General features: G+C 42.3%; 1 protein-coding gene across 2 annotated transcripts; it reads right to left on the bottom strand.

The window, feature by feature from the left end:
- Window positions 1-3543: 3543 nt before the first annotated feature.
- Window positions 3544-12986, bottom strand: mfn2 (mitofusin 2). Of its 2 annotated transcripts, XM_053863649.1 has the most exons (19): window positions 12803-12986; window positions 12284-12465; window positions 11932-12067; window positions 11509-11671; window positions 11306-11430; window positions 11123-11229; window positions 10417-10520; window positions 10038-10145; window positions 9804-9957; window positions 8765-8832; window positions 8550-8671; window positions 8171-8297; window positions 7989-8093; window positions 6636-6738; window positions 6347-6567; window positions 5835-5990; window positions 5551-5747; window positions 4938-5072; window positions 3544-4586 (listed from the first exon to the last, which is right to left on the bottom strand). In XM_053863649.1, exons 2-19 carry the CDS (start codon window positions 12459-12461, stop codon window positions 4517-4519), a joined length of 2379 nt encoding a protein of 792 aa, XP_053719624.1. In that variant the 5' UTR covers window positions 12462-12465; window positions 12803-12986; the 3' UTR covers window positions 3544-4516. The 2 variants fall into 2 exon arrangements, with proteins under 2 accessions (XP_053719624.1, XP_053719625.1); XM_053863650.1 differs by lacking the exon at window positions 11123-11229 and having other exon boundaries at window positions 10417-10525; window positions 12803-12985.
- Between the last annotated feature and the right edge of the window lie 1344 nt (window positions 12987-14330).

Below are 14330 nucleotides of genomic sequence, written 5' to 3'. Positions count from 1 at the left end.
TTCAATTACATTGGAAACATTGAGCAGAGACTCAGTGAGACGCAATGAACACACAACACTCCTAGCCTGAAACAGACTAATGCAATGACAAATACAAAGCAGAATAAAAAGAGAATTAACCATTGAAAAACACAAAGGACAGGGGGAGATGGAGGAGGGTTCATTGTGATCTGGGCCTGCTTAGCTGGCTCATGTTCCACACCCTGGCCTCAGACAAAGCCCAGGGGTTCGCCAGCCGGAGCCATAACTAAAAATATCTAAGAATTGCTGAGAACAACAAAAGAATAACTATTGATTATTCTAGAGGGGCTGAAACGTGCGGTCAGGAAACCGGAGCTGGAACAGTTAGTGAGAAAGGTGTGTCCTAACCAGAGGCGGTTGGTCAATAGGGGGCGCCAGGGCACACCCTACATACACCTTACTTCAAAATACAAAGACGGTACTTCAAAATACAAAGAATTATATTTTCGCAGAATGTGTTCATCGTATCCTACACCCTTGTTTATATATATGGTTATTTTTGCATGGCTGCTAAATTCAAACTTCATGAGCCCACCTCCCAGGTGCCTAGCTGACCATAAAACTCCAGGTGAAGACTTCTGAGTAGGTTGAAATTAAAGGTCAAGCTCCCTGTGTGTCACACCACTTGCGGGATGTGATGATCTTGGTGAAGGCTACGCTGCTTTGCAGGCGGTTCCTGAAAATAAAAGCTAATAACATACATTTAAATTCATTCATGTCAGTCACAAATGCATCATCAAACATCACAATATGATAAGTATAAACAGGAAAATGAGTGAAACCCTCCACTTCTTCACATTCTCTGAAATCATTCTTTGGTCCGATATGAACTGCCATCATCCACCTCGGCACGTCAGCTACAGCGGATATAAAGGAGCCGTCAAACTATTGTGCTTTGGTTTGCACAATAAAAGAAGCACAAAGCCGAACATCTCTTTAAATCCCATAATTATTCCCAGTAACATCGTGTACCTGCGCCCCAGCTGTCAGTGAGAGGATTGCACTTTCAATCAGCTTATGATGACAGCTATTCAGATTATTAGCAGATTTTCTTCCCTCTGCAACAAAAGAGTGCCAGAATCTTCTACTTGGCTGCTCGTCCTCCGACGTCTACTTTCACCCCCTCCCGCTTCCACAAGACATAATCTCACCTCCCCTCTGGGATTTTCAAACATTTCAAAAATATATACTTCATACATTTGAGATTAATATATATATATATATATATATATATATATATATATATATATATATATATATATATATATATATATATATATATATATATATATATATAAATGTTTATCTCATCTGGATCATTTGTCATGTCACAATTTCACTTCCATTGAGGAATTTGCCATGAAACTGTGTGGCATTTATTTTGGTGTGCCAGGAGGCGTCCAGCCTCTTCTCCATGTTCGTAGAAGTATCCACAGCTCTTTAATACTGCATTTGTCGCTCGGGTTGTTCTTGTGGATAAGAGACTATACTGTGTCTGGAGATCATTCTTTTATACAAGTCAGAAGTGGGAGAGGTGGATAAGGTATCTACTACATGAATGGATTTGACATTCAAGTCACCTTCAGTTTGAAGTGCCCCGACCCCAACAATTAATCTATATACATTAAACACCATCTATGAACATATCCTATACTTGTTTTTTTTTTGTTTTTTTTTGCAAGCTGCAGGCTGTTTTAGAGTCCACAAGACTTCTTAGAACTTTCCCTTTAAACTATCTGCGAAAACTCCTGATCACATACATTTAAACTGTAACAATGGAGGGCATGAACGAAACAAGGACATAACATAACTTTCCACTCTGAATATCAGAACAAGAAACACCTACTTGTATAGATAAACGAACATGTGTCCAACGTCCTCACCTCAAAACTTCACATGCAGTCCAGCAATATGCCGACGTCTAAAGTGAAAGCTTACTGTGGCTATCACCAAAACAATTACCTGTAATGTAACCTCTATGAATATGTGAGTAGCCCTCTAATGGGCTTTGCTATTGGTTAATCCACTCCAAGGGTCCACCTCGTGCCTGAGAATTGATTCGCTTCACTCTCTGCCCAGGTAGGCTCCACCTCTCCCAATAAAACCCCCTGTTCCTCACTGCTCATATCCTTTTGGAAGCTCAGAGAAAGAACAGGGCCTGCTGGGTGGACCATTAGAGGGCTGCGCAAGTATTCATAGAACTGAAGTTACATTCTGGTACTATTTCTATGGCATACATGTCTGCCCTCTAACTGGCTTCGCTGTTGGTTAATATCACAGCCAAGACCGTTGAGATGAGTTCCCTCCCAGCATGGCCCTCACCCAAACGACCAGCCGGAACTGTCTGGAGGATCGAATGGGCCACAGACCTCGATGCCATGTCTCTGAGATAAGCTTGAGTGAAAGCAGAAGCTGAAGACCAGGATGCAGCTGGTTGAATGACCTTGGACATCACCTTAGGAGTAAAGGACGGATTCAGGCAAAGTATGACTGTGGCCCTATCCTCGCAAAACGACAAACATGTTGGGGTTTGTTGACAGCGCCAACAAATCCCCCACTCTCTTTCCTGACACCAGGGCTAGAAAGAGTGCCGTCTTGAAAGAGACCAAGACGAGCTGAGCCAACACCTGGTGCTTAATAGTGACACGCACAGCCACTCCAACCAGGACACCACCAGTCTAACTCTACAAGCACCTCGTAGAAAACACTTGACCACCTTCTGGCTGAGAACCTGCCAGCCTGGAATGCACCGGGGGTCTCCTCTCCTGCAAACATAGTTGCTGCTGCTCCCGCTGCACCTATAGTTGCTGACTCTCTACCGCGGTCCCCAGCAGACTGTCGTCGGCCGGTCCGCATGGTGGCTCTCTCTTCTTCCCCTCACGCTGTTTGTCCGCCCTGTTGTCCCTCGACCTGGTCCACGACGTGGGTCGCTTGAAGTGATGGGGATTTGCAGTGATGGGGATTTTGCAAGCAAACATAAAATGTTTGGTTGCAAAATCTCTGGGCTTCTTTTGGTGAGTCAGTGGTGTGCAAACTACCGTCACACATAGTCGGGCTGGGTAAAGGTGGTGGAACCGGACATTCCGTTGGTAAAGAGCTACCTTAATTCCATTGAACGCTGCTTGTTTCCTGCGCACTGGACATCCCTGGGCTTCAAGTGTATCATAACAGAGCCTCCTCCTGCTGGAAATGGATAAAGCAGAGGATTCTTTTCCCTCTTATGATCTGTATTTTGAGGTCCAATGAGCTCTCTCAAGCACTGGAGGTGATGGAAAGATGTCAGGACCATTTAACTGGACGAGCAGCTCCGACAAAAACTTGACTGTCCAACCATCGTCAAACTAACCATGGTCTAAAATTTTTTACTGGATTGAATTGTGACAACGTGATCAGTGCATGTCTGTGAGATCATGCCCGGTGTACAGGTAACTTCAGTCTGTGACTCCTGACAGGGGCAGACTTTTATTTAAACTCAAGGAAACTTGCCAGGCTTTCTTTGATGGCATAATGAATTCAAGCAGCAAGATGATAATATTTATAGGTGTTTATTGGGTGCAGACAGCATCTGTCCAGATCTACAAACTATATGATTGACTGCAGTCACTCCTTAGAGGCAGAAAGACAAGAGAAGATGCAGCAAACAGTTAAAGTGCATGTGTCCTCGACTGGAAGTGTTGTGTGAATCAATGGTCAACAATCAAACTCCCACTGGACAATATGGCTTCAGGTACACACTCTTCCCACACTTCTTTTCAATCACAAGGCCTTTTTCAATCATTTGGCATTTCTCTCGCCTTTAGTTTTGATATCAGCACAAAAAAACTCAATTGCAATAGACGCACAAGTGATGGAAATCTCTATTTGAAAATCTGAAATTTTCTATGAGTATGGTGAAGGAGCAGGGTAAGCATGGGGGGGAGAATATCAACCAGGGAGACAAGGAATTTCCACCTGTGAAGCCATTTCTTAACATGGACGTGGCGGATAACACTCAGAAGGCAATTGAAAGCAATTCTTCAATAAATAAATAATTTACTTTTTTTCTCCCTTTATAAGTATCCCACCATAAAATGACAAGTACGAAATGTACAAGTTTCTGACACTTGTACCCTTATGTACAACTCAAGTGTTCTCTTTAGTGTTGCGGTGCTAGTACAAGATGGCAACTCAAAGACTTGACTCATGTCCTGCACACAATTGGCAGACATTTCCGGCACTGTGGAGAGGACATGGAGTATTTTGGGAAAACCCAGAATGCCGACATGCAAACACTAAAAGGCCTCAAAAAAAAAAAAGAAGAATTGTGAGTTTCCACCACTTCTAGACCAAAAATAATTGCCTTGTAGTTCATCAATGAGAGGGTGAAAATCTCGCCAAACATGTCTTCCCCCACTCAGCCTCACACACTCGGTTATAAACATCAGTTAGGCGTATCAGTTACATGACTCTAGTAAAACTTCATTTGCAGGTGTGCGTAGGGTCTACTGCTGAAGCATCATTTGCTCTGGTGAAGGTACTGCTGTGTGAACATGTTTAGTTCACTGTCGAGCCAGCCAGCCTTGTTCCTGTCAACAGTGAGAGCATAGGTTTAGATTCAAGTCTGACAGGGAGTTTGTTTAGTCCGACCTCGGTTTTGTGAGAGTGCACTGACATGATTGCGGCCTCTACTGGGCACAGTTTTAGTCTACTCACCGTCCTTACGTTTCACCGCTGAAAGTGTGTGTGTGTGTGTGTGCGTGCGTGCGTGCGTGCGTGCGTGCGTGCGTGCGTGCGTGCGTGCGTGCGTGCGTGCGTGTGTCACTAATACACTTTAATATAGCACACTACTTTCTGTATCCAAAAGCTCATGAATCAAGGAAGCAGAAACTCGCAGAATGGTTGGTGCCGTGAGTGTGTTCGGACAGGTGCGTGCTTACCTCAGCAACTTGGCTTTGCTCTGGAGACGGTCCAGCAGTTCCACCTTGCTATTCATGTCAGTGATCTCATCTTCCAGGTTCTGTCTGGTCACATCAACCTGCTGGCACAGTTGAGCGAACACACCCGCCAGCTCCCTGAAGCACGTGTAAAGGGGGGGAGAAGGACACTTAACTTAAACTAAACTTGTGTAGTTTTCAAAATGATGATTGATCTACTGTAAAAACACAGAAACACACTTATGCAATGTTGACAGAGTCAGTAAAATGCAGCTGAGATAAATAGATGATGACAACTACACTCATGTGCACTTGCATCTTAGAGTGCTTATTTGTGTGCGACATAATCTAGTATAAGGGTAGTTTTCAGGTGTTCTAAAATAATAATTAAAAAATGAACTCTTCAGGTCTCTCACACTTGATGAACCGATATCAACACAAACAACCTGAATCCAGCAGCCGATGTCAATATGACTAGCCAGCCATTAAAACACAAAACACTTCATGGTCATGAGCAGAAACCTTCACCTGAGAGAGGGTTGTCAATAAAGCAGCAAGTGCAAACCATGTGTAAGTGCAATTCCATAAATGGGTGAGTGTGGTCCGTGACTCTTACTGCTGGACTTGATGGCTGCAATTTGATCCAGTGTAGCTGACGATGAGCTGCAGCTTCTCACTAGCATACTCCACAAACTGTCTCTTGAACGCTCTCTCTTTGGCTCTGGTGGTCCAGGTGAGACGCTCATAGACGTACAGGAGCCCATATAGACCCACCGACAGAGCAATCATTCGCCACCCCACTGCCTTCCAGATCTGCACATAAACCATCAGATGTTTGAGCTTATGACTAGGACAAGACAAAACACAAGACAAACTGAGAGCCAACAAGTTCGTCCTCACCACTCCACCAACCACAAGGACTCCCATTGAAGTGCGCGACGTGAGGGAGGCCAATCCGGTTGCCATAGAAACCATGAGTTCCTCTTGGGTCAGTGAGGTCTGTGGGAACGGAGGAGCGCTCGAGCTGAGGGGAGTTAATGCTATGGAGCGGGGGACCTTGAGGATATAAAGTGGACATTCAGTTTACTGGAGACAGTGAGGCACCTTCATCATTGCTGGGTTCATGGTCTGGAGGCTCTTCCTTGTGGTCTTACTATAACCTTTGTTTTCAATTTCAGTGAGTATGACATAGCTGTGTATGTCGCCTGTGTATGTAGCTGGTCTCATGTTAGACAATAACTGTGAAGATGGTACATGTGTCAATTGACTACTTGTCAATTGTCTTTCGGTATTTCACACGGTATTCCACTTCATAACTCTCGCATGATGCTAACTCATTGGCACATTCACTCAGGTATGCCGTGTGCAGAAGATGACCAATAGTCGAGGGAGCACTGAAGCAGAGTTCATACCTGATCATTGTAGCCCATTAGGGCTCGCCGTGTGTTCTTGGCTCCCAGAAATCTGTTGACCAACATGGTCCAGCCAAGTGAGAAGTGAAAGCCGATGTCCTCCTGGAAGTCGCCGCACAGTCTGTCACAGGCCAGGTCATAACTGAGACTAAAGCAACGACGAGTGACCAATTTGTCCACCTGTTCTCTTATTGGATCAGGCAACAGCGGCTTTAGTCCTTCTGCAGGGACGAATAAGATGGGTTCAGTTCAGGTCAATCTTAACATGGAGGGTCTTCTGCACACGTACCTATCATTTCGGTCTGTGTGACCTTTAGAGCACTGGTGATGCCCATTGAGCACCGCTCAGACATGTTCTTTCCCAGACCCTCTTCGATGTATTTGTGAAGCTCCTAAAAGACACATTCATCATTTACAAAAAAGAAAAAAAAATCCTATTCTCTTGGACTTACTTGCTCTAACTACAGAAAACATCTACCAACATGAAAGGTCAATGAACTTATCCTTAATTACAAGAAACTGTGGGTGCAAGCGAATTGACATTTCATACCCAGGGGTTTTGTTTTGTGCATATTTAACAACAAAGGCAAGTTCAGAGCCAGCTGAACTTTTTTGAATTGCATGCTCACATGCTGATCACACGTAATTCATTGGCAATTACTGACACCTGCCGGTCAATAGACGAACAGCAGTCCGACAGTGGGCGACTGGTGAGAAAAGTTCCAGTCTCATGCCACTTTTCACTAACTTTCATTCCGATACATACACTTTGAAACAAACAACAGGACATCAGTGGTTTGTTAAATGGCAGTTATTCATCCATACACAAGACCAAGAATAACATATAGCATATTCTTCATGCATGTTTGCAACAATAATCTTCTGCTACATATGTACTAAAATAATAATGTATTCTCACATTTTGGTAGCATATGGTCACTGAATGAATCAGATTATGTGACCAGAATATTGTAGTGGTGAGAGGGAACATAAATTATTAACTTCAAAAAACAAAACAAAACACTAGGTTTGGGGATAGAACCCAACTATATGGAAATGCCAAAAGCCAGTATAAATGATGCAAGTAGGCAAGTTTATAGCATTTGAAATAAAAATAATAAATAATAATTATTACTTAATTTATAATGAATTATTTAAATATTAACATGCTGGATATATGCATGTGTGTGCACATGAAATATTTAAGGACAGGCAGGTTACTCTGACAGTGATCGCAGTTCAAAGATGATGAATGTGAACTTCAATCACATCTTCATCACATCCTGAACACAGAACACTTGCTGAATTTCTTGGCCATATAAGATTATTATATAGAGTTACAATGAAAGTGGGGCCATGTTTTACGATTACTTATGATAGATGCCTCAATGCAAACTTTGTTTGGTCAAGTCTGTTTGTTTATAGGCACCAATTGTTTGCACTCAACACGACTCGCGAAAGCGGCAGGTCAAATCAAATCTTTCAAAGTATCGCATGCAACCCCTGTTAGAGTGCAAGAGCAAGCATAAAGGAAGAGATGATAAAGCAATGATTAGTTGAGAGCAAAGAGTTCCCAAAACCATACTATAATAATTACAGCAGTTGTGGCGTTACTATCCAGTGCAGCCACAGTTCCACTCACATTCTTGTAGACCTTGAGCACCACGGGTGACGGGTGGAAGTCTTTGTGGAAGTCATCTACAAGATAATTCAATTTCCTAATCTCCTCTGCCAAAGCATTTGACACCTTGATGACAAGAGAAAAGATCAAATGTAACATAAGATACTCCAACGATACAAGTCAACAGCAATTTCCTTCCTCACCTGTTTCTCCACCTCCTCTGTGATCTTCTTGATCTTGGCCTTGCAGTCAGCAGACAACAGGTGCAACTGCTGGTCAATGAACTCCACCCGCTCCTGACGGTCTTCTTTGGTTCTCATGCAGTAGAGCCTGAGCAAACATCAAGAAGCAAGAACCATGAACAAGGTGATCCTGCTACACAAAGCAAATGTCAATTCCTTGAGACAACTTACAGGGTTCTGCACTAAGTCATACTGTTTGATGCAGAATTCATCTTCTCTCTCATTTTAATGCCTCTTATTAATAATTCAATAATGAAACCAACTGAATGTACAACAATGTCACCTAATCCCATCAGCCTTTCTGTAACGTGTGAACATGTAGGTTGCTTGAGTAAATCACCTCTGCTCTTGTGAGGCCACATGAACAGAATCCATGATGAGTCTCAGTGTTTCAGAGATCTGCTTGGCTCGAACAGTGTGCTGCTCGAACTTGGTCTTCACAGCTGACTGGGAGATGCACTCCTGCACACAATTGAAACACAGTATTCCCGGTTATCAAGCTATCAAAATTACAGGAAAAATTAAGGAAAAAATAATTTGACTAAGGGACTCCACCTCAAATCTCCTCTCAAAGTTCTGAAACTCAAACATTCGTGCTTGAAATCCCTCAGCAAGGGCGCCACCTGAAATGAAAAAGCACCTCTAGTGATGATGAAATCCATGACCCAGATATGGGAAGAACGCTGCAAACATGAGCTGAAGAGTTAGAGATATTTGAAGAGCAGTACAATAAAACTCGTCGCTGGTGGTTTGGTGTTTCAACACATGGACACACAAATAAAAAGATGTTGCAAAGTGAAAAAATGAAGGATAAAATGTGTGCGTTTGAATCACAATAGTCATGAATAAAATACATTTCCCTCAATATTGCTGACAAATACTTGTTTCACTGATTAATAACAGCCCAAATACAGCTCTGGGGGCAGTTGGTTGTTGTTTCCCTTATAGATGTCAAGACGAGATCAACTTGTACATAAGGAAAAGGATCAGACAAGGCGTTTCTGCCAGATTATGACTGTCCATTGGCTTTGGTGGTTTTCCAGCCAACTGACCAACTCATCGTGTTTTTTTTTGTGTTTAGATGATAATGCATGTCAACTTTTTTACGACAGGAACAATTCCTTTCCTTTGCATTTGTGTAATCAGAATGCTGCTCTTAAAAAGCTGGTGGCACAATAATGCCACCCAACCTTTGAAGAACTTTGCCACTTAGTTTCGAATTGTTACCCACCAATAGTTGCACTCAGTCATCATGTCTGCCACTTGATCTGAGGTACTTTCATGAGCCAAACCTTTTTAATTACCGATACTTATAAAGTCCACAATATCAGAGGTTACATTTAGGCCCTAAAAGAAGGATCACACCCCAGTTTTTAAGTCTGTACATTGGATTAGGGTCAAATAATAAAATTTATTTTAAAACATTAGTACTAATGAAATCACTAAAAAAAAAAAAATGACAGGATACGGCAAAGTGTTAAAGGGCAAAACTACTCAATGACGAAAGTCTGTGGGTCACTCAATGATCAGAATAGAACTAACAGTCATCCACATTTTCTGAGGAGCTGTTTATGGTGATTCTTGTATACCCAACCTGCTTCGGGCATTCCCTGAGCTTTCTGCGACCGAGCCTGAAGGACTTCTTTGGCTGAGACAAAGAAGACACGGTCACAGGCTTGTGCTCGGTCCACGACACCCAGTTCATCCACCAGAAAGTTGCTGCATCTATCCATGTGTTGTCTCCGCACCTGACAAATCATAGACAGAAAGAAAGTCAGTCGCCTGCTTCTTCCCGCCCACCACCATAGGACTCTGGATAAGGTCTGACCTCTTCCATGTATTCTGGCTCAGAGGCTGACGCATCCCAGCGATTGTTGAGAATGAAAATATTAGGACTGGAAAGGCGCTCGTTCACTTTGTGGAAGAAGGATTTTTCCTAGAGGCAGAGATCACCAAATCTTGCTTTCAGATGATAAAAATGTCATCAATGCCATGAGCCAAACAAACAACAAAAACACCAGTTCTAATGTTGTCATTATATGTTTGTCTTAATAACAACACACAAAGTTATACTGCAGCGGCGGGTAAATACCCAGGCTGAATACAGTCAGTCCACTGACACTAGCATCAGGATACATAATCAGAAGATCTCAAAGTGCTGTCTTTTTTCCATTTCACTGCTAAAATGATAGCGTTTTTGAACTCACTGTCTGCATTAGCGTAGATTCTGAGTTAGCCACCAGGACAAAGACATCAGCATCAAGGCAGAACTTGTCAATCCAGCTGTCCAGTTCCGTGGTCACATCTATACCTGGGCTAGAGACAAAAGACATGAAGGCTCTAATGTGGTGATTCTCAACCATAGGGCCGAGGCCTACGGTTGGGCAGCGAGCGCCTCCTAGAGGGCCACTAAAAGTTTTTTGTTTTACACCTCTGGGCCGTGAGACGCTCAGCTTTAATACATTTGCCACATATGGTGGCAGTAGTGTGTCATTATATTTACTTGACAGCTGCAAATTTATGACAGTAAACAAGTATGGAGAAGTTTTGAAAAGAAATATTATAAGAAAGTGATGCCACCTCCACAGAGTTACTTTGAAAATCAAACATATTATTTTATGACGTTTTGACATTGTTTTATTATATTAATTTTATTTGGAACTGTATTCATGATACAATATTTTCTCAACAGTTTGGATCAAGTTTTATTTTCTTATTTTCTCTAGTAAATTTGATGAATATGACTTGCACTAGGTTCTGCCGCTGGTTGGACTTTTCGATGACAAATAAATCTTTGCAATGATCACATAGTTTCAGGTCATTTCACAAGGTTTTGGTTTGTTTAAATGCAAGTAGATTAAATATAGCTAATGAACACAAATGAAATCAAGAGTAATTAATCAGTTCTATTACTTGAATGGGCCCCGGTCCCATTGGTTCTGGAAAAGGTGGGCCCAGAGATCAAAAAGTTTAAGAACCCCTTCTCTATTGGGTTTCTTTCTGCCTGTGGAATTTCCTCACTGTGGAACAAATAAAAGATAACTATCTAATTCTAAACACTCTGCGACAGCAACCTCTTATTTCACAGTTCCTGACCTGTCCACCAAGACCAGATCGTCCCTGAGCAGTGCACATTTGGCTTTGGGCCACATGACACAAACCAAACTGCCAGCATCCAAGGCCTCGTCTTGGTGTAGTGCATGGGCCAGCTGGTTCACGGTCTATGAACACACACAAAACCCATTAGCCGGGTCTGCACATAACAGACGGACAGTACAACCATTAGCGAGTCAGCTGACCTTGATGCTCTTCCTTTCGTCAGAGCCCTCGGTAAGGATGAAGGCCTCATTTCCATCAGTGCCCTCCACTCTCAGAAAGCAGTTGGTTGTGTGTCCAATTCCGGATGGTAGTACTTTGTCACACAGCATAGCATTGATAACTGAGCTCTTTCCATTGCTGGTTCTGCAGATGAAACAGTAAGAGGATTTAGGACCAATCCAAGTACAAGAGACAACAAAGCAAAAGCCCTACCAATCAAAAGTATATCATGCTCGTATACCATGCATACAAAATCTATAAAAATGCATTCGCAATATATGTTTCATAATACTTTTCTTTCCCTCTTATCATGATGTGACTCCCAAAATATGAAGCATATTTTGACAGCCAAATGTGTTCCACCAATCTTTCAGTCCAATAACATGTTACTATCTATTACATACCTGCCAAAGAAAACTACTTTCATGTGTCTTCTTGCAAGCACTTCCCCAATCCCTGCCACTTTGGAGAGGTAACCCCGGACTTCCTGGACCTGCTCCTCTGTGGTGATGGGATCAAGTTCACCATTTCTGTGTGTATCTACAGAGTGAAGATTAAAAACAATAGTGTCAGGCAGATGTATTATCGAACAACAATGCAATGCAAATTGTAATTCTTTTTTTTTTTAAGGAAACTGTGTCATTCAAGAGTAACATCACATTCTAATATTTGAATATTGCAGTACTTCCGAGGAGGACCAAGAATGTGCAGAGAATGAACCCTGTGTTTTCATGAGTCGTGACAGAAAGTTAGTACCTTCCAGAAAGTCAGAACTCTCCTTAATATATACTCCTAATTGCTCGAAGATCCCATTGATCTTCTTCTTTGCTGTGACGAAATGCTTGAGAGGCGACGCTTTCACTTCTGCCATGAGTCTCTTATCCTTGGAGCCGTGGATAGTGTTGTTAGAAGGACGTGGGAAAACCACAGACATGGCACTGTCAACAAAGGTTAGGGATATTTAAAAAAAATGTCAAGAAGGACTCGTAGCAGGACGAACATACACATGTCGTTGATATCACAGTCAAAGAGAAGACTGAAGCAGACCGCCATGTAGCCAGATGCTAACAGCGTTCATTTTAGCTGCCGCGTATTATGAACGCTTAGCACGGTTCTACATTTGGACTGCCAACAGTGGACAGCTCATATATGTCGATTGTTTAGTGGTATTGGCCATTCAAAGTCGGCCGCAAAAGCAAGGGCATGCTGTCGCGTCAATGTAGCATTTCTCCGATCACTACATGGAAAGTGTCTTGTCAAATTGCACTGGCTTACCGTTTTAGCAGACCACACCTCAATAGCAACGTCGCATCCTCGCTTCTAGACTTTTAATGTCCGGACCTATTGATTAGATGACGCAGGTGGACCTTGAACTACCGAACATTGGCTTTGTTGATGGGACACTGTGTTAAACGAGCTAGGAAGTGGAGCCACAGGACGAACAATAACTTTGTTGCGCATGACGTAGTGTAATTACGGTAAAATGGCGCCGCAGAGGTCCAGTAAGACACATACCTGGAAATATTTTAGTGAATTTCTAAAGACCAGATTTTCTTCAACTAACACGATCGAATTAAAATATTTAAAAGCTGTTCATGCTTTACTATATCACCTATGTATGCCTCTTTGTAAGAATCGGCGTTATTATTTTCCTAATTCCAGACCTTTATTCCCGTGGTACTCTTTTCTTCCCCAGCAACACATTAACCTTACACCTCAAAACAATCAGATCACAAACGGATTGTTCACACTCAAACATTTTAACGGCTCAGACGCATGCGACCTTGTGCATGTCGCAGCAGATTCGAGCTCAATTGCGCCTTTTGCGGTGGAGTCATGCTGACTCGTCCGCGATCACAGTCAGGCAATCCGCAGCAAATAAATAAATACATTAGTGCGCGTTCAGACTGAGCATTTAGTTAGCAGTGAACTGGCATGGAAGAAAGGTTTGTGTAATTCATGTAAATATGGAATTTAGTCGGAGCAAAGTATATTGAACCTTGACTTCCAATCACTGAACAGTTAACCTAAACACTAACCTCTGTCAAAACTAACATCATACCCTGATAGAAGCTCGTGTCCATCACATGACTGCGTTTGGAGACATTATACTGTATATTTTTGGAGAAAACCTCTTTTCTTGAGTTACAACTCAGTGTTCATGTCTTCATCAGCGTTTACAATAGTTACAATATTTACAGATAGACGGAAAATATTCTTTACAATATGCATGTACACATTCAATCCTCCATGAAGATGGATGGATGGATAGATGTAGTGCTATTTCCTGCCTCCATTATATTTCCATACATTTTGGGAAGCGCCGTTCTTCACCACAACTGATAGCCGTTTCCGGAATGACAAGGCAAGTGGGAATACCTTGCAGTCATTGCACTCAACCATCAGCCCTGCATTGTGTGCCACCCGGCACACACTGTACACATGAACTCTGCAGCATCATCCTTGTCTGTCCTCATGTCTTTTGCTCAAAACGAAAGTTAGGTGCCGTTTTATTTGTGAAAGAAGAAATTTAGCATCATCTTATCACAGTTCCCTATACTGAAACCTGTGTTTAGATGAATTACACAATTAAGTGGTTTTCTACAAAACTATACATTAGAATTTCTACAAACTCACTCATGTGATGTACACTAATTCAGTCAGGATATGATGCTGGTTTTGACTGAGGTTTGCAAACATTTTAGTAATTGGCGGTCAAAGTTCTCAACACTGTGTTTAGAGGAATTACACACTGAAACAAGGTTTTCTCCAAAAATATACAGTCGATTCTTTTCAAACTCAG

The sequence above is a fragment of the Synchiropus splendidus genome, chromosome 4 (genome assembly GCF_027744825.2).
Source record: "Synchiropus splendidus isolate RoL2022-P1 chromosome 4, RoL_Sspl_1.0, whole genome shotgun sequence".
NCBI classification, from domain to species: Eukaryota; Metazoa; Chordata; class Actinopteri; order Syngnathiformes; family Callionymidae; genus Synchiropus; species Synchiropus splendidus.
Note: the sequence above shows the minus strand (reverse complement) of the source record. Positions and strands in the feature narration are given on the sequence as shown.

Coding starts and splice junctions, on each gene's coding strand:
- mfn2 (XM_053863649.1), bottom strand. CDS start 12,461: ATGTCTGTGGTTTTCCCACGTCCTTCTAACAACACTATCCACGGCTCC. Junction 11,230..11,305: donor GATCTGGTCTTGGTGGACAG/GTCAGGAACTGT, acceptor TTTGTTCCACAG/TGAGGAAATTCCACAGGCAG. Junction 9,958..10,037: donor AGCCAGAATACATGGAAGAG/GTCAGACCTTAT, acceptor ATGATTTGTCAG/GTGCGGAGACAACACATGGA.